Source organism: Nuphar pumila, chromosome 15 (assembly GCF_984573655.1).
Source record: "Nuphar pumila chromosome 15, dmNupPumi1.hap1.1, whole genome shotgun sequence".
NCBI lineage: Eukaryota > Viridiplantae > Streptophyta > Magnoliopsida > Nymphaeales > Nymphaeaceae > Nuphar > Nuphar pumila.
The window spans coordinates 80,777,952-80,803,610 of NC_143263.1; the positions used below are offsets into that span (position 1 = coordinate 80,777,952).

Genomic DNA, 25,659 nt, shown 5'->3' on the forward strand with positions numbered 1-25,659 from the left:
TATAACAAAATATCAAATACGACGTCTAAAAATGTATTAATCACTTTTTCTCTCTTCTCCAAGTTGAACCAATTTGCTGCTTAAAAAAAAGTTGAGCCAATTTCTTGCAGCATGGGGCTGTTGATGATCTAAAGATCAAAAGTTGACTTCTAAATCAAAATGCAAACTAAAATAAAGTGATTAGGATGTCAAAGCAGAGTCTGCCTAATTTATAGGCCTCCCAAACCCAGGTTGGCATATGAGATCTAGAGTATATTCTAATTGTTGGAGAGTAAATTGGTAATTTCATTTGTATTAATCCAAGACATGTTAGTAGTAACTTCAGTTAATTTCAAAAATTTATTTTAAATCCACATGAACACTTTGGGGCCTTTTAAAAAAAAATAGATGTTAGGTGCATATCCAAATTAAACCAAAGGGTTAGGTTCCATTTTGAAAATTTACCAAAACAAAGCTCGAGATATCATGCTAATGGATAGAGTGGACTCTCAGGTATAGTTTGTGTAGTACGCTGCTCTTCGTAAATGCATTTCAATTCATGTGGGGAAGAAAAGTGAGAAAGAAAAGATGTCTTTTTCATGGTTGTGGGAATGATCTTCGAACTCCATTGTGCCATGTTTGATTCCATACAAGAGGTTAGCCTTATAGGACTCACCTAGGGAGCATTTGCTTCTGCATTGGTAACTTGCTATCTATCAGAAAATTATAGGTCTGAGCCTATGTCACCTAGGCACTAGTGCGGGTACGGGTACGGGTACGGAGGGTACGCCACGGCAGTTCAAAAAAATGTGGGTACGGGGACACAGCTATATATATCACATAAATACAAAATAAATTCAATATAAATTGAATATAATCTAAATATAATGTTATATCTAAAACATATATTATATACTGAAAATATGAAGTTATAAACTGAAAATATAATTATAAATTATAAATTGAATACAAACTTGTATGTACGGAGGGCAAAATGGTCTGTCCGAGTGTCGATGCGTGCTGACACGGGGATACACATGTCAACATGGGTACAGAAGGCAAAATGGAGTGTCCGGGTACCATAGGTCTGAGTTTTATCTGGTCAATCAGAGCAGTGGACGAGTTTAGGATGGATAGCTTATCAGGAAACAGACTGTTGATCAAGTTATTCCAATTTAAAAGCTCATTTATGAATCATGAAATTTTGTCACATTTTTATCATCAATTTCTAAGCTCTTAAAATGCCTTTTACACCTTACATTGATACTGCAAAACATGTTTTTTTACTGAAGAAATTGTATAATATGTTGGCCTTAGTTAACATTCACACTCCACTAGGGTCAATCCTGATGATATCTGAACCTGTCCATTTCTCTTTAAGACAAAGAAGTTACCGTGGTTGGATTTTACAATAATTAGCTCTAGGTCTTCCATCTTTTCTTCAGAAATCCTATTCTTATGCATCTATCTTTTCAGAAATTGTCTTTTGAGTGTCAAAGAAAAAAGAAGAAATAGAATGTGTTTCAAGTTCAGTCATTTTAAAAGACATGATATATACCCATTAATTTTAGATTGTTAGTATTTATTGCTCATGATTGCTCTCTGTAGCCATATTTACCAATTTATGAATTTAATATCAGAAATTTTGATTTTTGAGAACACAGCTTAATTATTACCTGCATTTGCCATTTTTTTATTTAAATGTTTCCACCAACATTAGTTTTTCCATTTCTTTTTTCCCTTGTGCAGAGGTTAATTTTTGACAATCCAGAAGATGGTATGAGAAAAATAGTTCTTGCCACTAACATGGCTGAGACCAGTATTACCATCAATGATGTAGTTTTTGTTGTCGACTGTGGAAAGGCAAAGGAAACTTCTTATGATGCATTAAATAATACCCCATGCTTGCTTCCATCTTGGATTTCGAAGGCTTCTGCTCATCAGGTGAAACTACATGATTTGGTTTACTTATTTGTAACATGCTTCTTACATCAGCCTCAACAGCGATGTGAATATCCAATTTTTCTTTCTGATCACCTTGATATTTTGATCAATGTCCCAGTGAGTTTTCAATTGTTTGAGTCATGCACTTGCAATCATAGCATAAAATAACAGTTTGATATCCATTACTTGTAATTTTTTGGAAGATCCTATAAAGAAATCTTTTCTCTTTCATGTGCTTCAGGGGACTATTCTATCATTTAATTTTATGTTGCTTTTGCTACTTCCCGAGGTTCCCCACTTTCTGCATCTGCTTTCTGCCAAATTCTGTCTTTGTAGGCTGTGATCCATATAACGACCTAAGGCAGAAATCTATATGAGCCTACCTGGAATTATGAACTGGCCTGCATGGTCAATGTGATGTAGCTAAAGTTTCTTTATTAAATATAATTTATCCTTTTTTTTTTTCTTTCTGGTGGGGAAGATGGTATTCAGTTGGGACAAAGAGTAGTCACTGACTTTTTAAATGTGTTTTAAAGTGCTGGACACAAAAAATGGTTTATATTTCATTTGCTGCAGCCACTGGAGAATGCGTCGAGTCCTGCTTGAGGGCCATAGGATTGCTGCAAAGTTCCTTTGAATGCATAAGCAGGTGACAGTGTCACCAATAAGATACTTGTCAGATGTAGAGTTAGCTATGATCACATCCAGATCCAACACATTGGTTGAGAAGCTATTAGATAAAACTTGAATTCACAATATGATGGGCTTTATTTTATGTCTGTTTGTTGAAATGATCCTCATTCTATTTTTGGGATAAGCTTTTGTTTTTTTTCTTTTGGCTGTGTTTTGGTCTGTCACCTTTTCTCTTAGTTTCGTGGTAACAAGCACAATCATGTAGCACCATGCTTAGATACAAGTTGTAATATAGTTAGAATGGTAAGAGTCAGCAAATCATGTGTATAGGGCATTTTGGTAATTTTAGCCCACTGTGAGGATATATATGTATGTATATATGTCATAGTTGCAAATATCAAGGATATTTTCAAAATATTGCACAATATTATCACTGTAAAAAAAAAAGCATTTTTATTGGAAAAGTCACGATATTTTGAAAAAATTGGGAATTTCAATTTATCATGAATATTGAAGAAAATCTCGAGAATTTATATTTATGTTTTATACTCATGTTTTATTGCTTCTTTGCTTAGCATATATGCTTTCTTATTTATATTTATTTTTATATTCATGTTTTATTGATTCTTTGCTTAACATGTATTTTTCTTATTTTTCCAACTTTTTTTTATTTTTTTTGTTTTTGGAGATTTTCCTGATATTTATTGAAAAAGAATAATATAGCAAGAGTTTTCATCACCGAAATATAGCTGAGACCGATATTTGTGACTATGATGTATTATGTTCCTTTCCCCCTAGGACTTAAATTATGAAGGGAAGAAGGGAATGTATGCATGGTAAACAAAGGCATTTATGGGTTGAAGCAGTCAATATCGGTATTACAATGACACATTTTTATCCCCTCAAAGTGGAAGTGACCATGCAGTTTTTGTACGAGTAGTGTATGTGGATGACATTGTGATTACAAGCAATGATGATGAAGAAATAGCAAGGTTGAGGAGTCGCCTCTAGAAGACCCTTTATAAAGGATATGGGGCTACTGCACTATTTTCCAGGAATACGTGGGCTTAGGTCAAATGGGACATCTTTTGTCATGGAGAAAATATAATTTGAATCTGCTGAAAGAAACTAGTGTGTTGGATACATAGTCACAAATACCATTCTTGGGAATTTCTTGGCAAGGGAAAATCTCTGGAGATTTTGAGAAGTTTGTTTTCCTCAGAAAAATCTTGGGAAAATCTCGGCAAAAATAAATAAATAAAAAATAAATAGAAAAATGATAAAAACATATTATTTTACACTTCTAAGCACTATAAATTATTAACAACAATATACAAATGAGCTAAATATAAAAGAAAAAAATCAAATACCAACTATCCACTTCAAGCAACAATTTATAAATTAAAAACCACAACATCTAAAGTAACAAATGAGCTAAACCTTAAGGACTTTTCACCAACTATCAAGCAACAATTATGAATTAAAAACCACAATATCTAAAATGTCCAAATCAAGATTACAACCATAAAATTATGAGTCCATCATCAATGTTTTCAAATAAAACTTGCAAAACTTAAATTTCAATTGCAAACTTCCACAAAGGGTCTTTCTCACGCAACATCTTCCCCTAATCTTCCCTTCTTTAAACTGAAAATATTAACTGTAAAAGAAAATTTGGAGTTTATTTTCTTATTCTTAATCAAGATTCACTAGCAATAAATCATAATTTATAACATAGTTGGCAATAACAATTTAGATACAAATGCATAGACTATGATCAAGAAGGATGGCACAAAAGTTCTTACACAATATACAGCTGAATAGTAAATCATTTTTTTTTTGGGATGCACCCTATGTCACATGGGTGCGGGTGCGGGTGCGGGGATTCGGCACTTCCAAAAAACCCGGGTGCGGGGTGCGGCAGGGGCAAAAATGTAAATATATATATATATAAATATATATATAAATATATATATATATAAATATATATATATATATATATATATATATATATATATATATATATATATATATATAGAGAGAGAGAGAGAGAGAGAGAGAGAGAGAGAGAGAGAGAGAGAGAGAGAGAGAGAGAAGGGGGTCGGGGGTTCTCCCGGTGCGGGTCGGGGTCCAATTTTTTTTTGCTGGTGTGTTTGTTTGAAGACTTGTTACCCACGTTCTGCTTGTTGTGTACTTTGGCTCAACGGGACAAAATTGATGAACTGAATGGATTGGCAATCTGATCGACCCAGCCTGCTGCGTTCTGCTGATTGTCATGATTCAATCATGTCTGAAACTCCCTGGTCTTCACGAAAAAAAATATAAGCGAAAGGTTTGACGTGGTTTGTTGGAGAGAGAGTCTTCACGAGGCCTATGGTGCCATTGCCACGCCACTTCCTTGGGTTCTTCAAATTTCATTTTATATACAGTTGCACACAGATGACAGCTAAAGGAAATTTATTGGATTTGACATGTGGAAAAGAGAGGTCTACACAAGGCTACGGCTAGAGCACCCATCTCGTCAGGAGAAAAGTGAATACTAATAGCCACCAAGGCTCTACCACCACCATTATCATTTATTATGAAGAGAGAAAATCCTTGACGAAAAAGGATCTGGATGGTTGAAGCATAAAGACTTCAAAAGGCTCTTGAATTTTGGTTTTAATTTTTGAGAAAGATGGATCATCATTTTCAAGTTAACAATATGTTTTCCAATGCTGTGAATTAATTGTTTGGAGGCAGGAATAGCATGGGATGCCAACAAAGCTCGTCAGATGTTGTGGACACAAGTGGCCCTTTATAAAACAAGAGCAGCAGCAACAAGCAACTGTCAACAGATTTTTTTTTTAAAATTCCGCAGCCCATTTCGTAGGGCAAATTTTTTCTTTTAAAAAGAAATCGAAACAAAAATGGACCGAAATGATCTTAGGTCAACGCACCCAGGATCGGGTTGACTGCACCCGATGCCGCACCCGCACCCGCGTCGAGTCGCGTCGACGCGGGTGCGACACCTTGCTAGCCGAATCCCTGTGACATAGGATGCACCCCATCTCAATTCTCTTTCTCATTTCTTCTTACTTCTGTTTGTTTTTTCTTAGATAAAGGACAAAGAAAAGGGGATCACTGACTCACCATCCCCTTGTAATGAAAATGAAAAATTATACAAGTGCCTCTTATGGGCTTTCTAAAGCACAAGAACATAACCAAACAAGGGACCACTTATGGGTCAATACATAAACACATGTACACAAGCCACTTAAAGAGCTAAAACACCAGTAAAAAATATAAACTTTATTGAGAAGTGCGGGTGCTTGCAAAAGCATAACCCAACCAAGGGGGAATACCCCTTTATATGTACACTTGAGGGCTCATAGAGCCGTTGGATGCATCCCAATGATTTTATGTGGCATTTGACTAAAATACCCATAAAAAATAGAAAATAAAAAGAGAAAAATAAAGGAAAATATACAAGACAGATGTGCCCCTAATGGGCACAACCTATTCTATAACAATAAAATGACTAAAATACCCCTAATGGGTATTATCTATTACAATAATATATATATATATTACGACTTAACACTCCCCCTCAAACTTAGGGTATGATAATTGAAAGTTTGTCAAGTAAGAAATGAAATTGGGGGAGAAGAAAGCACTTTTGGAAAGAAATCAGCCAGTTGAAATTTTGATGCTATATAGTGCAGGATGACAGTCTTCGTTAGATATTCTTCACGATTGCTGGCTATGTAGATGGCACTTTTATTGTCACAACATAACCTCAATGTTGATTGCATATGCACCTCCTGTCAGAAATATCAGAAATACCAACCTGCAGGGGTTAGAGATGAGGTAAAGAAAGAGAAGAGAGAGAAGTGTAGTCAACGGCAATAGGGTTTTCCCTTTTTACTTATTATTTATAAGTGGTACAATGCAGGACATAACTTTACACAGGTAATAAGAACTAATTACAAACATGCCACCGCTCACGCATCTCAAGGTGGATCGGGTCGGATCCATGATCCAAACTAACAGCCTCCCTCAAGTTGAGTATGGTCTTTGATCATGCTCAACTTGTCTTTGAGTGCCCAAAACTGATGAGTGGATAATCCCTTGGTAAAAATGTCAGCAACTTGCATATCTGACCTAACATATGCAGGTTCAATTTCCTTTTCTTCCACCTTTTGTCTAACAAAGTGTTGATCGATTTCGATATGCTTCGTGCGACAATGAAGAATGGGATTGAATGCAATATTAATAGCACTCTGATTATCACAAAGAAGCATAGAGGACGAGATCGGTTCTTGTAGTTCTTGCAGTAGGTGTCTCACCCACGTAACATCGGTTGTTCCTGCTGCCATTGCACGATACTCGGCTTCAGTACTAGATCGCGCCACGGCCTTTTGCTTCTTGCTACTCCATGTTACAACATTATTGCCGATAAGGATGCAATACCCTGAAACTGATCTGCGCTCATCAGGATCACCAGCCCAGTCTGCGTCTGTGTAGGTGAATAGTCGATGTCCTGACGTATAAGCTGTGTCTTTGTTATACATCAAACCATCTCCAATCGTACCCTTTAAATACCGAAGGATTCTTTTTACTGCTTCCATATGTGCATCTGTAGGAGCATGCATAAACTGAGAGGCCTGATTGACAGAGTATGCTATGTCAGGCCTAGTGAATGTTAAGTATTGTAACATCCCTACAACTCGACGATACAAAGTAGGATCATGATAAGTAGTGCCTTCTTTAGCACTTAACTTATGATTTAGAAGGCAAGGTGTGCTAATTGGTTTACAATTCTCCATCCCTGTAGCGAGTAAAATATCAATAGTGTACTTATGTTGGCTCAATGTAATAGTCTCATGTCGACTATCAACTTCCACACCCAAAAAATATCGCAAGGGACCCAAGTCTTTCATCATGAATTTAGCCATCAGCATAGACTTAACCCAAGATATGTGATCCTCATCACTCCCGGTAATAATGATATCATCAACATATATAAGCACCCAAACAATAGCTGAACCACTTTTGAAGATGAACAATGAATGGTCTAGAACACTTTTATTGAACCCATGATGCTGGATCTCTGTGGAAAAACTTTCAAACCAAGATCGAGAAGCTTGTTTCAATCCATAAAGAGAGCGTCGAAGTTTACATACCCAATTTGATGAATCATGCATGCTATATCCAGGTGGCTGCTCCATGTAAACTTCTTCCTTTAGTTCACCATGCAGAAAAGCATTTTTAACATCAAGTTGACTGAGTGACCATCCATGTTGTAACGCCAACGCAATGACAATCCTGACTGTGCCCAGTTTTACTATTGGGCTGAACGTTTCATCATAGTCTTGCCCATATTGCTGTGTGAAGCCTCGTGCAACCAGACAAGCCTTATAGCGCTCAACACTGCCATCCGGTTTGTGCTTGATCTTGTACACCCATTTGGATCCTACAACATTCTTGTTGTCTGGCCTTGGCACAATTTCCCATGTGTTGCATTCATGCAATGCTTCCATTTCCTCATTCATCGCCTCTACCCAGGCACGGGAATGGACAGCCTCATGAAAAGAGGAAGGTCCTGTTTCTTTGGAAACTCTGGTTAGAAATGTTTGAAAATCCAAAAAGAAATTGTTATAACTTACCCAACGCTCTATAGGATGTCTAACCCGAGTGGAATGTCGTAGAGGAGTCTCATCATTGACTGGGTGAGTTCTACGAGAATAAACAAGACCAGAAAAACGTGAGGATGTTGTTGTAGGAAGCAGTGTTTTAAAACTCGCCGAGTCAACTCGTTGACTCGGCTCGGCCCTCCAGCGAGTCAACCCGGCAAGGCAAACTCGGTTTGCCAAAACTCGGGCTTGACTCGGCCTGACTCGGGCGAGTTCTGGGATGTTTGAAATTTGTTTTTTGAGTTTCAAATGGTAATGATATATATACATATATGCAGTCTACTGTTTACTGTCTGTACAATCTAGTTGAAAAATCACAGGTGCAAGTTGTATCTAAGCAATCTGACCTCATATATGTGTTCAACATGGTTTATTTGCTAGGAATCACACCTTTATCATATTTTTTTATGTAAAAATATGTTTTTTTGAGTCATGAAATTTTGGCATATTGTAGGCCATTGATTTGTGAAGCCCTTGAGAAACTTGCTTACATGTTGACAAACTATTTGAAAAAAAAAATTGTGTTCTAATAGATTGTATGTACAATTGACTGAGTAAAAACATACATTGAAAAACTTACTCTATTGGCAAAACCAGGAGATTTTTGTATGCATTTGCTTTTGTCAAATAAAAAATGGTCTATTTTGCAGTTTCAGACCTTGTTTACCTCAAAATTGGGATTGATATGAAAAATCAGATAAACTGTTGAAATGGAGAACCAGGTCTTGAGTAAGGCTAAAAGAGTCTAGTACTTTCTGCAAGCTGATGAAATGGTTTGGGAGTCGGAACTTAAACTAGCAAAATTAATGAATTTTTGCTTGTCGTGACCAACTGTTCTACATCTAATAAACTTTTAATCTTTAAACTCCCAGATTTCTGTGGCACATGACAAATTGACTGTCAAAGTGCTTGTATAGATATCAAATTCAATTATTCAAGCAAACCTCTATAGCTCTTTGCAGTTGTTTTTATATTCTTACAGACATTTGGAGACTATGTTTACTCAAAAACATGGTTTCAGACAAATTATATATTGTTTTTCTTTTAAAATCAAAAGTTAACAAAACCCGGTCCGAGTCACCGAGTTGACCCGCCGAGTCACGAGTCAATAAAGAACGAGTCGAGTTCCGAGTCACGGGTTTTAAAACCTTGGTAAGAAGAATGTCTTCCATATGTGGTTCCACATCGAAAGTACAGGGTTCATTGTCTGTCAATAAAGATGAATCCTCATGAGGCAACGAGTCATATAAAAGTGAGTCACTGAGCCAAGGATCATAACTGTCCTGTGTATCTGTGGAAGATGAACCCAGAGTGTCAAAATTTTCATCATAAAAAACAACATTTCTGGATACCTGAATTTTGCCTATATGAGGATCATAACACCTGTATCCCTTATAGTCATCTGCATACCCAAGAAACTTGCACTGTACAGCTCTGTCTTGAAACTTATTTCTCAATGAATGATCAATATGAACATAACATACACAACCAAAAGGATGTAGTTCTTCATATGATGGATGACAATTATAAAGAACAAAATACGGAGAATTATCTTCAAGGATGGTCATGGGCAACCTGTTGATAACGTAAACAGCTGTATGGAAAGCCTCGGTCCAAAGGGAAAAAGGAATGCCCACAGTATGCATCATGCTCAAGGTTGTTTCAACAATATGCCTGTGCTTTCTCTCAGCAACTCCATTTTGTTGAGGGGTATGAGGGCAAGAAATGTTACGGGTAATGCCATGCTCCTTCAAATATTCACTAAAATCATGGGATATGTATTCTCCCCCCCCCCCCATCACACTGGAAATATACAACATTGGTATTGAATTGGTTTTGGACTAGTGCATGAAACTGTTTGAACAACTTGAAAACCTCATGTTTGTTTTTTTCATGAAGTAAATCCAACTAAAACGAGTGTAAGAGTCAAGAAAAAGTACATAGTATCGAGATCCAGAAAGAGAGGCAGTGGGTGCAGGACCCCAAACATCTGAGCATATGATCTCAAAAGGCTTTGTTGCTCTTTTATTGATACTATGAAAAGAAAGTACATGACTTTTGCATAAGTGACAACTTGGACATTTTGACTCTAAACTGACTGCGGGTATCAAACCTTTAGCAGACAACTTGTCAAGAAAAACTTGACTACAATGACCCAAACAAAGATGCCATAAGTCTGACTTATTAAGTTTCAAGACTCTAGATGAAGAACTATGATCTGTAGATCGACTCAAAAATGTTGGAAAAGAAGAAGCTGATGAAGCCACGACTACGGAAGACGACATCTTCAAAGGCACATGAGATTCTTCAAAGACTTACATGTTCCCGCGCCGTTCACCTTTAGCGAGCGTCTTCTTGGTGTGAAGGTCCTTAAGATAAACAAAAGAAGGAGTAAATTCAACGGAAGAATTTGTTTCATCAACTAATTTTGACACAGATAGGATATTCTTTTGAATAGCAGGTGTGAGTAAGACATTTGACAAGGGTAATTGAGATTCAGGCAAAGAAAGGGAGATATTTCCAGTGTGAGAGATGGGGTGGTGAGATCCATCTCCTATGACTATAGTGCCATTTCCAGTGTAAGGAGTCAAGTGAGAAAATTTACCTGCATCAGAAGTAACGTGTGGTGCTGCCCCTGAATCAATATACCATATACCTTCCTCATTTTGGCGCAAGTTCATCTGATTGAAAGTAGTCATAAGGATATTTTGTACGTCCTGTGGGAGAACCTGTCCCTGAGGAGTACGGGCAAACTGATGAGTTGCCTTCTGCCCTGGTCTACTTTCTGGCCTCCCTGATTTGTTCCGGGTCTGAGGATTGTACCAGCAGTTTGCTTTAACATGTCCCCGCTTGTTGCATAGAAAATAAGTAGGAACACGTCCTCCTCGTGGTACACTGCTTGAACCAATACCTCCTCCACCTGGTGTAGGCAGTAATCCTCCTTTGTTCATAGGTGTTCCATTGGGGCGAGGAGTAAATAGAACTCCTGTTTGAATAGGCGTATGTGTCATCATCACAGGATGAGCATCATCTGACGCGTGTTCTTGATTTAAACTGACCTCATATTGCAAAAGCTTAGATTGAAGATCATCAAAACATGGAAGGACTGAGACAACCTGGAGTGCCGTGCAAAACATGCGATATTCAGGTCCAAGACTACCTAATACCTGTTGTACCATATCCTTATCTGATACAGGACTTCCAATGGCAGCTAACTGATCTGTAATCACTCTGACATTCCCCATGAACTCTGTAATGGATTTGTTTTCTTTTCGCATGGATTGGAATTTCCACTTGAGTTGCAAAGCCCGAGATTCGGAAACCTGAGAAAAAGAATGAGCTAGTCCATTCCACAACTCGGCAGTAGATTGGTCATCAGAGATAGTTTGTAAAACACGATCAGAAAGTGTGGAGGTTATGTAAGCAACTAATGTCTGATCCCGTTGTACCCATATGTCATAAGCCGGATTGGTGCTTCGAAGTTGACTCACCTTCCCATCTTCACCTGTTATTTCCTGCATGATATGTGTAGGTGGGGCGGGTGATCGCCCATCTAGATGCCCATAAAGACCATGACTGCGAATAAAAGGCACAATTTGACGTTTCCAAAGTAAATAGTTATCATGGGATAACTTGTGGGTCATGAGGTGAGTAAGAAAACTAGGGTTCAATTTGGAATCCATGGATTATATGAAGAATGAGAGGCTAAATTGTACTTAACAGTGTATTAAGGGAAAGAAAAACAACAATACTGTGTGCTGGAAATGATATCAGCACACACGTTGCACAAAAATATAGTGATGTGCAAACCAGAAAATATTAAATGCCGACTGTACTTAACAGTATATTGAGGGGGAAAGAACAATGCTGTGTGCTGAAAATAATCTTCACACACACACGTTATTCAGAAAAAAAAATATTAGCAATGCTGTGTAACGTGTGAACTAGGAATAGCAATGTTGTGTGCACAGAGAAATAGCAATGCTGTGTGCACAGAGAAATAGCAATGCTGTGTAACGTGTGAACCAGGAAAAATATTGGAAAAGAAAAGGAATCGAAAGAAAAATAAGGATGCGCAAAACTGGGATGCGTGAAATCAGATTAAGAAAAAGAGAAACTGGAGAAATCTGATTAAGGGAAAAGAGACAGAGAAATAGGGATACGTGAAACTGGGATGCGTGAAATCAGATTAAGAAATAAAACTGGAGAAATCTGATTTAAGGAAAGGAGACAGAGAAAAGATCAGAAATAAAAGATCAGAAATAGAGCCTACGTCCTTTCACGCGTTGGTCCTTATAGGCCTTCCAGATGATCGATTTCCGCGCCTGTGCTCTGATACCATGTCAGAAATATCAGAAATACCAACCTGCAGGGGTTAGAGATGAGGTAAAGAAAGAGAAGAGAGAGAAGAGTAGTCGGCGGCAATAGGGTTTTCCCTTTTTACTTATTATTTATAAGTGGTACAATGCAGGACATAACTTTACACAGGTAATAAGAACTAATTACAAACATGCCACCGCTCACGCATCTCGAGGTGGATCGGGTCGGATCCATGATCCAAACTAACACCTCCATGTCTTCTAACAATCTCAACCACACGACTTCAGATGTCGTGGTAGTCATGGCACGATACTCAGCTTTTGTTGACGATAGATACTTTATGCTGCTGCTTGCATTTTTAGGATACCAACGAATCACCTATAAATACACAAAAACCCGTAGTTATATCAATAGTATCTCCTCCCCAGTCGGAGTTAGTATATGCAAGTAATTCAAGTGGGGAGGAGGATAATAAAAGTTCTTTAGAAACATAAATTTATAAATATCTAATAATGCACATAACAATACTCATGCGTACAATTGTAGGAGAATGTTGAAACTGGCTTGCTCTATGTGTTGCATGAGAAATGCAAGGTCGAGTTTTTGTCAAATAAGGGCCCCAATCATTTGTCGATAAGGAGTGAGGTCTTCCAAGGGTGTTTCATCATCGATCTTCATGTTTGTGTTAATTACTTTAGGATTGTCCACCCTCTTTTCATCTGTAATGCCAAACTTGTCAATAATCTCAGTGGAAACTTGGATTGAGTTAGTAAATAACCATGTGCAGAATATGCTACCTTAATCCTTGAAAACTATCTAAGAAAACCTAATTTTGTCATTCCATACTTGAGATGCGTTTGGATAACATCCTTTTTCGATTGGGTATGGCTTCAACTATTCCTGGAGCCAGGCAATTAGTTAACCATGGACATATTTTAGTTAATGGTCGTCTAGTAGATATACCAAGTTATCGCTGCAAACCCCGAGATATTATCACTACGAAGGATAAACAAAGATCCAGAGCTTTGATTCAAAATCATATGGATTCATCCTCCAACGCTTTTAATATAACTAACTCTTTGTTTGTCTTCTTCATTAATGATCATGTCATCAACATAAAGAAGGATAACAACTTTTTCAGATTTTTTAACAAGCATAGCAATGTCGGTATAATAAGATTTAAAACCAAATTTAACTATAATAAAGTTAAATCTATCATATTAAGCCTTAGGAGCTTGTTTCAAAACATACATAGCCTTTTTTAAGTGAAAAACCGTTCTTGTTGAGATTTCATATCTTGGTGGAGAATCCATGTATATGTCTTCCTTGAATTCCCTATTTAGGAAGACACTTTTGACATCTATTTGATAGATGTGCTAGTTCTTAATGGCAACTATAGCTATGAGAGTTTGAACTGAAGTCATTCTAGCCATTAGCACAAAGGTTTCATTGTAGTTTATCTCATATTCCTGTGAATAACCCTTGGCTACTAACCTGACCTTATATTGTTCTAGGGAGCCATCACATTTGGTTTTTACCTTGTACACTCATTTACAACCTAATTTTGTCATTCCAAATTTTTGTTTTAAAGTACTTTTAATATAACTAACTCTTTGTTTGTCTTCTTCATTAATGATCATGTCATCAACATAAAGAAGGATAACAACTTTTTCAGATTTTTTAACAAGCATAGCAATGTCGGTATAATAAGATTTAAAACCAAATTTAACTATAATAAAGTTAAATCTATCATATTAAGCCTTAGGAGCTTGTTTCAAAACATACATAGCCTTTTTTAAGTGAAAAACCGTTCTTGTTGAGATTTCATATCTTGGTGGAGAATCCATGTATATGTCTTCCTTGAATTCCCTATTTAGGAAGACACTTTTGACATCTATTTGATAGATGTGCTAGTTCTTAATGGCAACTATAGCTATGAGAGTTTGAACTGAAGTCATTCTAGCCATTAGCACAAAGGTTTCATTGTAGTTTATCTCATATTCCTGTGAATAACCCTTGGCTACTAACCTGACCTTATATTGTTCTAGGGAGCCATCACATTTGGTTTTTACCTTGTACACTCATTTACAACTTATGATCTTTTTCCCTTGTGGAAGATCTTCTGTTTTCGACGTATTAGATTTTTCTACCAGAATGCTTCGCCCATAGGTGCGAACCATAACCCTGGTGTGTTGACCTTTGAAAAGTTTTTGAAGCTCGACCCTCCTACTTATTCTGGAATAGCTGGCCCTGAAGTTGCTGAGAGCTAGATTGAGGAAATCGAGCATGTGTTTCGAGTGCTATCTGTACTTGAGGATAGGTAGACAAGTTTTGGCATATACCGATTGGAGGGTGATGCCAAGAATGGTGGGATACGGTTAGAGAGGTTAGATTCGCTAGGGAAGACTACATCTTCTGAGTCGTTTTCCACGAGGCATTCTTGGAGAACTATTTTTCCTCATCATGCCTGTGACAAGGAACAAGAATTCCTAGAATTGACTCAGGGGAGCATGAGTTTGGTGGTTTATACTACCAAGTTTTGGAGTCTTGAACATTACTATCCGAACTTGTTTGCCAATGATATGGCTATGGTGACAAAGTATGTTGGGGGTAGGGGTGGCAAAATCTGACACGACCCGCCAACCCGTTTCTTAGTCGGGTTCGGGTTTGGCTTAAATAGGTTCGTGTCGTAAATGGGTCGACCTGCCTAACCCGTTTATTAAACGGGTCAGGTTCGCGTTAGGGGTATACCAACCCGCCAACTCGGATGACCCGTTTAATAAACGGGTTAGGCGGGCGGGTCAACCGTTTACCCGACCCCGACCTGCCAACCCGTTTATTAAACGGATTAACTGTGTCGTGTCGGGTTACCCGTTTAATAAATGGGCCGGGTTTGTGTTTGCCACAGCCGACCCGTTTAATAAACGGGTCGGGTTCGTGTTGAGGTATGCTGACCTGCCAACCCGCCGACCCGACCCGATTGCCACCCCTAGTTGGGGGGCTTAAAGATGGATTGAGGTATCGAGTAATGACCAACCATCCGACCACCTTTAACGCTGCGATCGAGGCAACTTCTACTCTGAATGAAGAATGAGAGAGATCTAAGGAAGATCAATACAAGAAGTCAGCTGGTAATGGTAAGGCCTGCAACCAACAATTTTCGGGTAGCAATACACAACAACCACCATTCAAAAGCATAAATCCAAGTAAGACGGCTACAAATCCCACCACCAGCAGAGGCAGAGGCAGAGGCAGTCACAACAACCGAACACCCAACATATTTGTCAATGGTGTAACCAGGATCATCCTTTCGATTTTCCCTCTCTATACTGGCGAGAGAGAGAGAGAGTTGCCTGTCGTGAATCATGATATGCAGTTCTGCATTCTATAAATTGTGAGAACCCAAGCTGACATGTTTGTGAGGGTTTTTCACCTCACCATAATCCTTCCACTCTTGAGAGGGATGACTATGCAAACCCTGGGGATGAGCTTCACGAGTTGCCCAAGAGGGCTCCTTAGTAAGGAGTTAGGTAAGTTTCCTTTTAGGGTTTTCGTTTTCATTTTAGAATTTAGACAAGGAAGATAATAAGAAATAACGAGTAGTGTGGATTTGGAAATTGGAATGTGAAATATGGGTTGTGTGGAATAAACCCGTATCGAAGGTGTGGAGAGAGTTGCCCTCTCTCCACACCTATAAAAGGGTCCCTTTGCACCCCTTTTACAACCGTTAAAAGGCTTAATGCTTTAAACTTCAAGGGCCCTTGAAATGAATATTTTCGGGCCTTAAAAAAAGCGTTTGTAGTTCAGCCGTTTAATTTGCGATATATTGAAAAACTCGTGAAAAAATGCAAGATTTTCAATACAAGCGAATTTTTGAAAATATCGCGTTTAAAATGTGAAAATTGCGGGGATTGTTTTTGTTTTTTGCGATTATTTGAAAATCTCACCGAGATTTGTGGCTATGTTTGGATATAGGAGAGTTGGTATCTCAATTGAACAAAATTTTGAGTTGGGAGTTATTGATGGTGAGAAGTATGAGAATGTTGGAGGATATCAAATATTGGTGGGTAAAGCTAAGCTGCCCAACTATTACGAGGGGTTGTATATAGCCTAAGCATTTAGTATTGTTAGTAGATTTATGTCTCACCTTAGATGGCATATGTGGTGGTAGTGCATCATATCTTGAGGCATCTTAAGCAAATCCCTTCTAGAGGATTCTATATGCTAATTATGGTCATTCTGATGTTGAGGTATGTGATGCTGATTGAGTAGGTTCATTGGAGACAGGAAGCCTGCTTCAGGTTATTGCATCTTTGTAGGAGAAACCCTTTTATCTTGGAAGAGCAAAAAGCAATCAATAGTGCTTAGGTCCAATGCAGAAAGCCGCTATTCAGTTTGTATAGGATTCGTATATCATGAGAGAAGCATATAGACATCGATTGCTATTTCATAAGAGAGAAAGTTGAAGCCATGCTATTCTGAATCCTTCATGTTTGGTCACATATTCAGTTTGCCAATATTTTTTTTTACCAAAGTTGTTGGTAGGTTGAGACTCAAAGAGATCTTGTGCAAGATGGGGATGAGATGGTTTTTCCCCAACGTGAGGGGGAATTTGAGATAGTAACAGTAATGGAATCATGTGTATAAGGGCACTTAGTAATTTGAGCTCACTATGTTTTCTCCTAGCTATAACTAATATGTAACAAGTGTACTTTTGTCCATAACGTATTCACATGTAATATACTAAGTGAGAAATGAAATGAGGATTACTATTGTGCTCTCTCTCTCTAATTCTCAACACCAAAGGCTTTCTAAACTAGTTGCTGCATCAACACTTTCAACATGTAGATCACCATTCAAGAACGTGTGTCCTTTTTTCCCCCTCTATGGTGCTATTTTATTAAAGTTGTTGGTAATTTAATCTACAATGTTGATGATGCTTCTTTATGCAGAGAAGAGGTAGAGCTGGTCGTGTTCAGCCCGGAGAATGTTACCACCTCTACCCTCGATGCGTTTATGATGCTTTTGCAGAATACCAATTGCCAGAGCTTTTGAGAACACCATTACAATCTTTGTGCCTTCAGATCAAAAGTCTGCAGCTGGGTAGCATCTCAGAGTTCCTTTCAAAGGCTTTACAGTCACCAGAACTACTATCTGTATGTAGTGTCTAGCTTTGAACTCATTAGTTAGAGAGCTTTTTATTGAGGACTTGGAATATTGATTGGACTTTTTGTTTCCTTCCCTGAATCAATTTATTTTCTGACATTTTTTTTAATTTTTCTGTCTTAGAAAAGATCCGCTTAATTTCTGCTAGCTCACGTTGCTTTTCATTTATAAGGTTCAAAATGCTGTTGAGTACTTGAAAATCATTGGAGCTTTGGATGAGAAGGAAAATTTGACCATTCTTGGTATGCATGCAAACTTCAATTTTTGCTCTTTTTTCTGTGAGCTAACATTATTTAGCATTAACAATGCTTATTAATGTTGCTTTTTGAAAATTTGCCTCTTGTGATGTGAAACAAACAGGGCGCCACTTGTCAATGCTTCCAGTGGAACCTAAACTTGGAAAGATGATTATTTTAGGGGCTATGTTCAACTGCCTAGATCCTATTCTGACTGTTGTAGCTGGCTTAAGTGTTCGGGATCCCTTTTTGGCACCATTTGATAAGAAGGATGTAAGTGAAAGCTTTTAACATATGCATTTATCATGTTCAACATTTTTATGTACTTCGCCCCTGTGTGTGTCTGTGTGTGGTGGCACGTGTGTGTGTGCACACGCTGTTAACATCGACAACCATATTTGGATGTTAACAAGTTCCCTAAAAATTTGTTCTCCTAGCAAATATAAAATGTTATGGTGGATGTGCATTAAGAGATTGTTCATTTTCAAAGTGAAGCTCCCAGGGCGGTTATTTAGTCTTTGTAAAGTCATTGAATTGCTTATGGTGGTGGTAATTAATGCATGAAACTGCTGTCATTTAAAATGTGTCAGTTGTTAATGTTCATGTATGGGTGTGGAAGATCACTACTCTCTCTCTATATATATATACGTATGTATGTATGTACGTACCTGCTTACCTAACTTTAAGCCTTTTTAGATTTACATTAGGAGTTTTTAACTAGCCTGTGTTATTGAACTACTTCAATGCCGTGGTCTTCTTGAAAAATTCTGTTATTTTTTTGACTTTTGAGGATCAAATAAATCATTTTCAGCATGCCTTTGGTAATTTATTGAAGGACCTTCAGGTGTGTTCTGACTCCTTAATAGACAAAAATGACCTAGTCTACCCCTAAAAGTGATAATGAGGAGTTCAGAAATGCCAGCATATTTAGGATAATTTAGTAAATTAGGCATGATGAAAATGTTGAATACTTCTTCCAAGGTAAAACTAAAAGGTTCTAAGATAGCTATTTGTCATATTATTTTATGAATTCAATTTGACTTCGGATGCATATATGACAAGTCTAACTAAGCAGACTCTTGTTGCTCATGGAGCTTTTCAACTGTATAAAACATTAATGTGGCACAAACCTTTCTAATCACTTTTTATGTTTCATTAGTGGCTTCTCCATGCTTTTCCAGCTGGCCTCATCCTACCCAAAACAAAGAAAAGAGGAATAGCTGATATTTACTCTAAAAATTTGTCTTTTCTTCTCAGGTGTACATGATATTCTTCATTAGCAACTTGTTTGTATTTGTGCCTCTTCTTGCAAGCAATTGCTACATTTAACCTAGCACCTCATTCAGATTTCAACTATTAGCATCTGGCTGATGTTCAAATTTCTCCCAGACTTTGAATTGCATGAGTTGGATAATGTTCCTCATCACATTAAGTTTTCAGTCTACCATTTTGTGATATACAAAGCTCAGAGCTATCACTATCATTTGATTGTGGATAAGTTAGCGATTTGCAGATGAAGTTTGACCAAATGATCATGTTGAAAATGTGGCCACACTCGAAACTTAAAACCTGTACAGTTGTTGCTAGATTTGCAATTGTAGTATGGCGCTTGGCCTTAATATGGAACTGACACATTTATGTGATGCATAGTTATGTCTTTTGATCATGAGCTGACATTTTGAGGGTATATATCTTGTCATTATTTATGAATCTTGGCCTGTACTATTGTTTCTGTTACTGTTGTTGGTTTCATTATTTGTTCATATTTATTACTTTATGTCATGGTTTTAAAACTCGTTGACTCGTCACTCGGCTCATCCTTGAATAACCAAAAACTCAGCCGGGTCAACTCGGTGACTCAGCCTGGTCATGTTAACTTTATATTTTATATAAAATATATAAATATATGTATATTTTGCAATATTTTATCAATATATTATATATAATGTGCATTATTTCATATTTTTTGTAATATATTTAATGTATAATTTTATTAATATATGTATAACCATATTTTTATATATAATATACATAATATTTATATTATGTCATATAATATATGTAATTATATATAAAATATTATATATATATATATATATATATATGCATGACTCACCCATGACTCGGCTGAATTTTGTTCAAAACGAGTTTGTACTCATTTTTTACCTAGTGGCTGGGCGATCCGGGCCGAGTCACTGTGTTGACCCGGCGAGTTTCTAAACTATTCTTTGTGTCTCTTTGGATTTGTTTCTTATGCAAGTGTTATTCTTCTTCTCTTTTTAGCTCGCCGATTCTGTAAAATCCCAGTTCTCTGCTAGGGATTACAGTGATCATCTTGCGGTGATCCGTGCATATGGTGGTTGGAAAAATGCTGACAAAGAAGGTGCTGGTTATGATTACTGTTGGAAAAATTTTCTATCAGCTCAAACAATGAAGGCCATTGATTCCCTTCGGAAGCAGTTTTTTTCTCTACTGAAGGATACAGGCCTTGTTGATGAAAATGCTGACATGTGCAATAAGTGGAGTTATGATAAATATCTGGTTCGATCAGTTATATGTGCTGGTCTATATCCTGGAGTTTCTTCTGTTGTGGTAAGGATACTTCTTCATCTCAGAATAGGATATTAGAGTAATTTGATATTGTCTTTTGAAGCCTTAAAGTTGAATGTAAATCATTGGTGGCTTCTTTTTAAATGTTTTATTTGGATTGATGGGTTATCTGGTGGAAAAAAGAAACATTCCAGCTGGCAGATTTTCTACCACTACAAACTAAGGTGGCAGTTGTCAAGTTCTGGCCGATAATCAGTAGTGTTTAGTTTTCTTGTTCTAAAACAGTATAACTCAAATCTAGTCGCTTATGTCACAGGGAGGTTCATATCAGTATACATGGAGAAGTCTCAATTAGATATGGGCTTCTTCTGAGAAACTGCCTGTCTTTTCTTTTACCTTATAGTGAAATCAATAAGCATTTCATCCATGAAAAGGTTAATGTGGTAGAAGTATAGCCAAAGTTTATATAGTAGTGAATTTAAAGCTGTGTAATTCTGTACTTATTGGTTGTAAAATTCAAGCTTTCTGTAGAACAGTGCTCAATGGGTTATTGGGAATAGGTTTTATAATGAGATTTCTGTAATATTGAATTTATGTTTTCTATTTTGCTAGCTTATTTATTTGTTTGTTTATTCTTGTTGTCTTGTTTTTGAATTTATGTTTTCTATTTTGCTAGCTTATTTATTTGTTTGTTTATTCTTGTTGTCTTGTTTTCAAGAGTAGGATGCATGGTGCACTAAGTTGACATTCATGTAGCAAATATAGGGCATGTTTGCAATATCCTGTGTTCTTGGATTTTCTTAGCTTCCTGTTAGTGTAAATCACAACCATAGCATTTTCTCAAGTTTAGTGAAAAATGAGAGTGCAAATTGTGATTGTGATTCTCACTTGAGAATGCTTCTCTCTTGAATCCAGTGAAAAGTTGTTCACATTACTGGCTCTGTGATCAACAGACAGCTTTTGGTTGGACTCAGCCATGATTTTTCATCCCACTTGTGACCAAAGCAAATGTGCCCATAGTATGAGAGAGACACGTAAAAGAAATGACAGGTTAGGAAACTCCATTTTTGGAGAGTTTTCATGCTTGCATGCATGTTCCTATCGAATTTTTTATGCTCTCTACTTCCCTTGTCTTGGTTGATTTCCTTGTTGATTTTTTCCATGGATTGCCCCTAGTTGGGCCTAACGTGCACATGGTCTTATAACCCCAATAAAAGTAGGAGCCCATTGTATGATTTATTCTGTCATTTAGAAGGATCTGCTGTGACCAAGGATATAGGATGCACTGGCTAACATATTATAATTGGGAATTGGAGTTTCCATGTGATAAGTTTTTGTTTTCAACAATGTGCTATTATCTAATTGCACCTGTCTTTGGAATAACGTTCAACAATGTTGTTTTTGTTTCTTCTTGAGAGAGAGAGAGAGAGAGAGAGAGAGAGAGAGAGAGAGAGAGAGAGATGTTTTTGTTTCATCTTGTTGTTGTTGTTGTTGTTATGTGTACTTCAATTTAGACCAGAGTTACCAGAAGCTTCTTAGGTAGGTGGGAAGCTCACTTCGGAAGCGCGATACTCCTCGCTTCCGAAATTTCATGGGAATCTCGATTCCCCCATGCTTCTTCTATGCTTCCCACACACATGGTCTATGCTTCCTATATGCTTTTATCACGTTTCTTTTCCTGTTTTTCATGTATTTTCTCTCATGCTTTCACTTACTTTCCATGTACTTTCTTTAAATTAGTAACCATCATTGTTAGATTTTAACAAAAATTTAACTCTTTTACTGAAAAATCACGAAATATAAGAATCATCAATTTTATTTTAGTTTTTATTTGTTTCTTGTTTGATTCCTATTCAATTACCATATTGCTTCATTTTTTTTAATATGCTTTTAAAATGATACTTCGCTTCCAGCTTCCTATAAATTTTAAAATGCTTCGCTGCTCGCTTCTGCTTCTCGTATCGTTTCCTGCTTTCGCTTCCTAGTTTGGCAACCTTGATTTAGACCAACCCCATGAGGCTGAGATAAAGCTTTTGTGTGCAGAGAGAGAGAGACACCTTTGTATTGGATTTAGATGGATATCTTTACTGTTTTAAGGGATAGTGGTGAAAGGAGCATTTACATACAACTGTCTTAAAGTGGCTTACTACTTCATCTCAGGCATTCTTATCATTTGGTAGATCTAGGTCCAGGGATTTAAAGTGAAGATCTTTTGACAAAGATCCTTCTGCATATTTTTGTGTTATTTATCTTACCCGCTAAGTGCCCTTGCTGGCAAGTACACTCAACTTTAAGACTTTCTTTTGATTCAAAACTTCTCAAGTTTTCTTGTGGTTTCTTATTTTTCTTCTCTTTCTTTCCCTTCAGAGTCGGTCTAGAGTTTTAATAGTTGATAGTTTCCTCTCAGGCACACAACTAGGTTGATAAACCTATATAGTTGCTGAAGAACTATATGGCCTTCTGTATATTAGGCATTTTCTTTCTTTAGGACCAATCTGTTCTGCCTACTACCCACGTTTTTTTTTCCACTTCCCATCCAGCTCAGCAGCGTGCATCATTAAGGAACCAAAAGATTGGGAAAAGAGTGTTGATTTGCACTCTGATGCAAAACAGTTGATATGGTAAAAACCAATGGAGGAAATGTTTCATGATTTGGTGCTTGAAAAGTCAGTTTTATTTTAAGTAGAAATTAGGATTTTGCAGTTTCATGAAAGCAATATGAGATTTTAATAATAGTGGTGAAAGGTTGTGAATAACTGGCGTTGAAATTTGAATAGTTGGTGGTTGCATTCAGACAATTGCATATACTGTGTGCATGCATGTGCAACTGTATCTCCTGCATTTGTACGCCTGTTTTTCATATTCTAGACCATGGCATTGTAAGGTCAATTAATTTTTTTTAACAATCATTATGGACTTGGTTATTTCGTGTAAGCTGGGAAACTGGATCCAGTACATGGCAAGTTTCAGTAACGAGTATCCAGGATTTGGTCTTAGATTCAACTGGTAATGATGATATTGTTGTATTACAGAATAAGGAAAAGTCAATTGCTATGAAGACAATGGAGGATGGTCAAGTCCTGCTTTACTCTGTAAGTTCTCTTCTACTTGTGTGTCATGAATACATTCTTCATCTACATGTGTGTTGTGTACATGCTTCAACTACTTACAAAAACCATCTGATGTGTGATGATATATCCAAAATGTTTGTCGTGCAAGTTTTAAGTTTCACCAGTATATGTCCGTTTCTTGTATTTGTTTCCAGAATTCAGTCAATGGCCGAGAACAAAAAATTCCATATCCATGGCTAGTTTTCAATGAGAAAGTGAAAGTGAATACAGTGTTCCTCCGTGATTCAACAGCAATCTCTGATTCTATACTGCTGCTGTTTGGAGGAAGCATTTCTCAAGGAGAATTTGTGAGTTCCTGTCAATCTCATTGTTCGTCTGAGGAGATTTGGTTTTCTATAGATTGGATATGATGTTCAACCTGTTTTTTGTCGGTTACGAGGGCTTATCTTTTCTTTCTTTTTTGTTTTTAACCTTCTTTGTTTTTTACACAGGATGGGCATCTTAAAATGTTGGAGGGCTACTTGGAATTCTTCATGAACCCTGTCTTGGCAGAAACATATATTTCTCTTAAGAAAGAGTTGGATGAACTAATTCATAAGAAAGTGTGTCCTAAACTATTAATTTGCAGTTGCTATTATTGTTCTGGCATAGTTTGTGATGACTTAGCATTAATATCTTGCTGACACTTATTTTAAATATCTATATGACAGCTTCTGAATCCAAGAATGGACCTTCATGGCTATGAGAATCTAATATCTGCTATCAGATTGCTGGTATCAGAAGACTCATGTGAAGGCAGGTTTGTATTTGGACGCGAGGTTTTAAAACCTAAAAAATCAGGAGTTGCATCGCTTCCAAAACCCAGTTCTGGTTCTGGGGGCGATAATTCTAAGAACCAGTTGCAAACATTGGTTGTAAGAGGAGGACATGAACCGCCGACTTATCAGATAAAGCAGTTAAAGAATAACCAATTCAGAGCTATAGTCAAGTTCAATGGGATGCAATTTATTGGAAATCCATGCCAGAGCAAAAAACTTGCTGAGAAAGATGCAGCCAGTGAAGGATTGCGTTGGCTGACTGGTGGGAGGGCCACTGCTTCTGAAGATATCAAGCATATGTCCATGCTACTGAAAAAGAGCAAGCAGCAACGACGAAGAGCATGAAGTTTAAGGCCTGGGAATTCAAGTTCCAAATTTGGCTTGTGTGTCTCACATGGGATTCCTCTGAATTTGTATGGAAGGTTCAAGAGGTCCTTCAGCTCTGATCCTCTTGTGAGAGGGAAGTGAATGCTGCAGCCCAAGCATATGGAGGTCGAGGCCCTTCCATATGCTAAAATAAAAAAATTTGGCCCCTCATTCATCTGGCTTGTATTTATGGGGCTTCAAATTATTGGAGAAATGTTTGTTTGGCATCACCAATCGGGCGCTTAAGTAGAAGCAGGATTAAGTTCTGCAGCCAAAGAAGGACGAAGCTTACAAGCATTCTCAGCTCATCAGAACAAATATGGCAAGTATGATACTCTCTTGGAAAAAGCACATGTATATTACCAGCAGAGTAATCATCATTGCTAATAGCAACTGCCTGATATAGGCATATTGTAACTCTATATTTGCATAAATTAAACTATTATTTCTCTTTAATGCTGAATATGGACTTTTTGAGTGAAATTCCTCCCAATTTTCTTTTCCACAATTTTGCAGTGTACAGAAAACAGAAAATTAGGGGAAAATTCAAGTAATCTTGTAATTTCATTCAATAAATGAAGACAGGCTGATTTTGTGTTTGTTACAGAAAGTATTTATAGAAATGTGCAATGTGTCTTTCATATATAGTATGTCTATGCATGGCTGCACCTAGCACCAGCACCCAGAAGTATCAGCGACCGCACTGAAATGTTGGGCAGTTTGAAGTACTCATGTTACATATGTAGTCATTTATCCCTACTCTTGAGAATATTTTGGCAAGGAAAATCTTGATAAATAAAAAAATGAAATAAACAAAGATATATGAAATGAAAGAATAATTTGCAAAATATAAAAAAGAAAACTGACAAAAAATGTGTTAAGAACAGTTGATAAACTAAAT

The 25,659-nt window shown here is 37.1% G+C and overlaps 1 protein-coding gene across 2 annotated transcripts in view; it reads left to right on the plus strand.

Annotated features, from left to right (window-relative positions):
• The window catches only part of LOC149815742 (DExH-box ATP-dependent RNA helicase DExH3-like), a 73,652-nt gene extending 48,290 nt beyond the window's left edge, over nt 1-25,362 (plus strand). Inside the window, exons 11-19 of one of the 2 annotated variants that reach the window (XM_089988907.1) lie at nt 1,729-1,923; nt 17,504-17,707; nt 17,890-17,959; nt 18,078-18,226; nt 20,237-20,545; nt 23,536-23,595; nt 23,769-23,921; nt 24,066-24,176; nt 24,285-25,362. In XM_089988907.1, coding sequence (XP_089845033.1) covers nt 1,729-1,923; nt 17,504-17,707; nt 17,890-17,959; nt 18,078-18,226; nt 20,237-20,545; nt 23,536-23,595; nt 23,769-23,921; nt 24,066-24,176; nt 24,285-24,737 — 1,704 coding nt within the window. In that variant the 3' untranslated portion in view covers nt 24,738-25,362. The remainder of the gene's footprint in view (nt 1-1,728; nt 1,924-17,503; nt 17,708-17,889; nt 17,960-18,077; nt 18,227-20,236; nt 20,546-23,535; nt 23,596-23,768; nt 23,922-24,065; nt 24,177-24,284) is intronic. The other variant, XM_089988908.1, reaches the window with a different exon arrangement.
• Nucleotides 25,363-25,659: the final 297 nt, after the last annotated feature.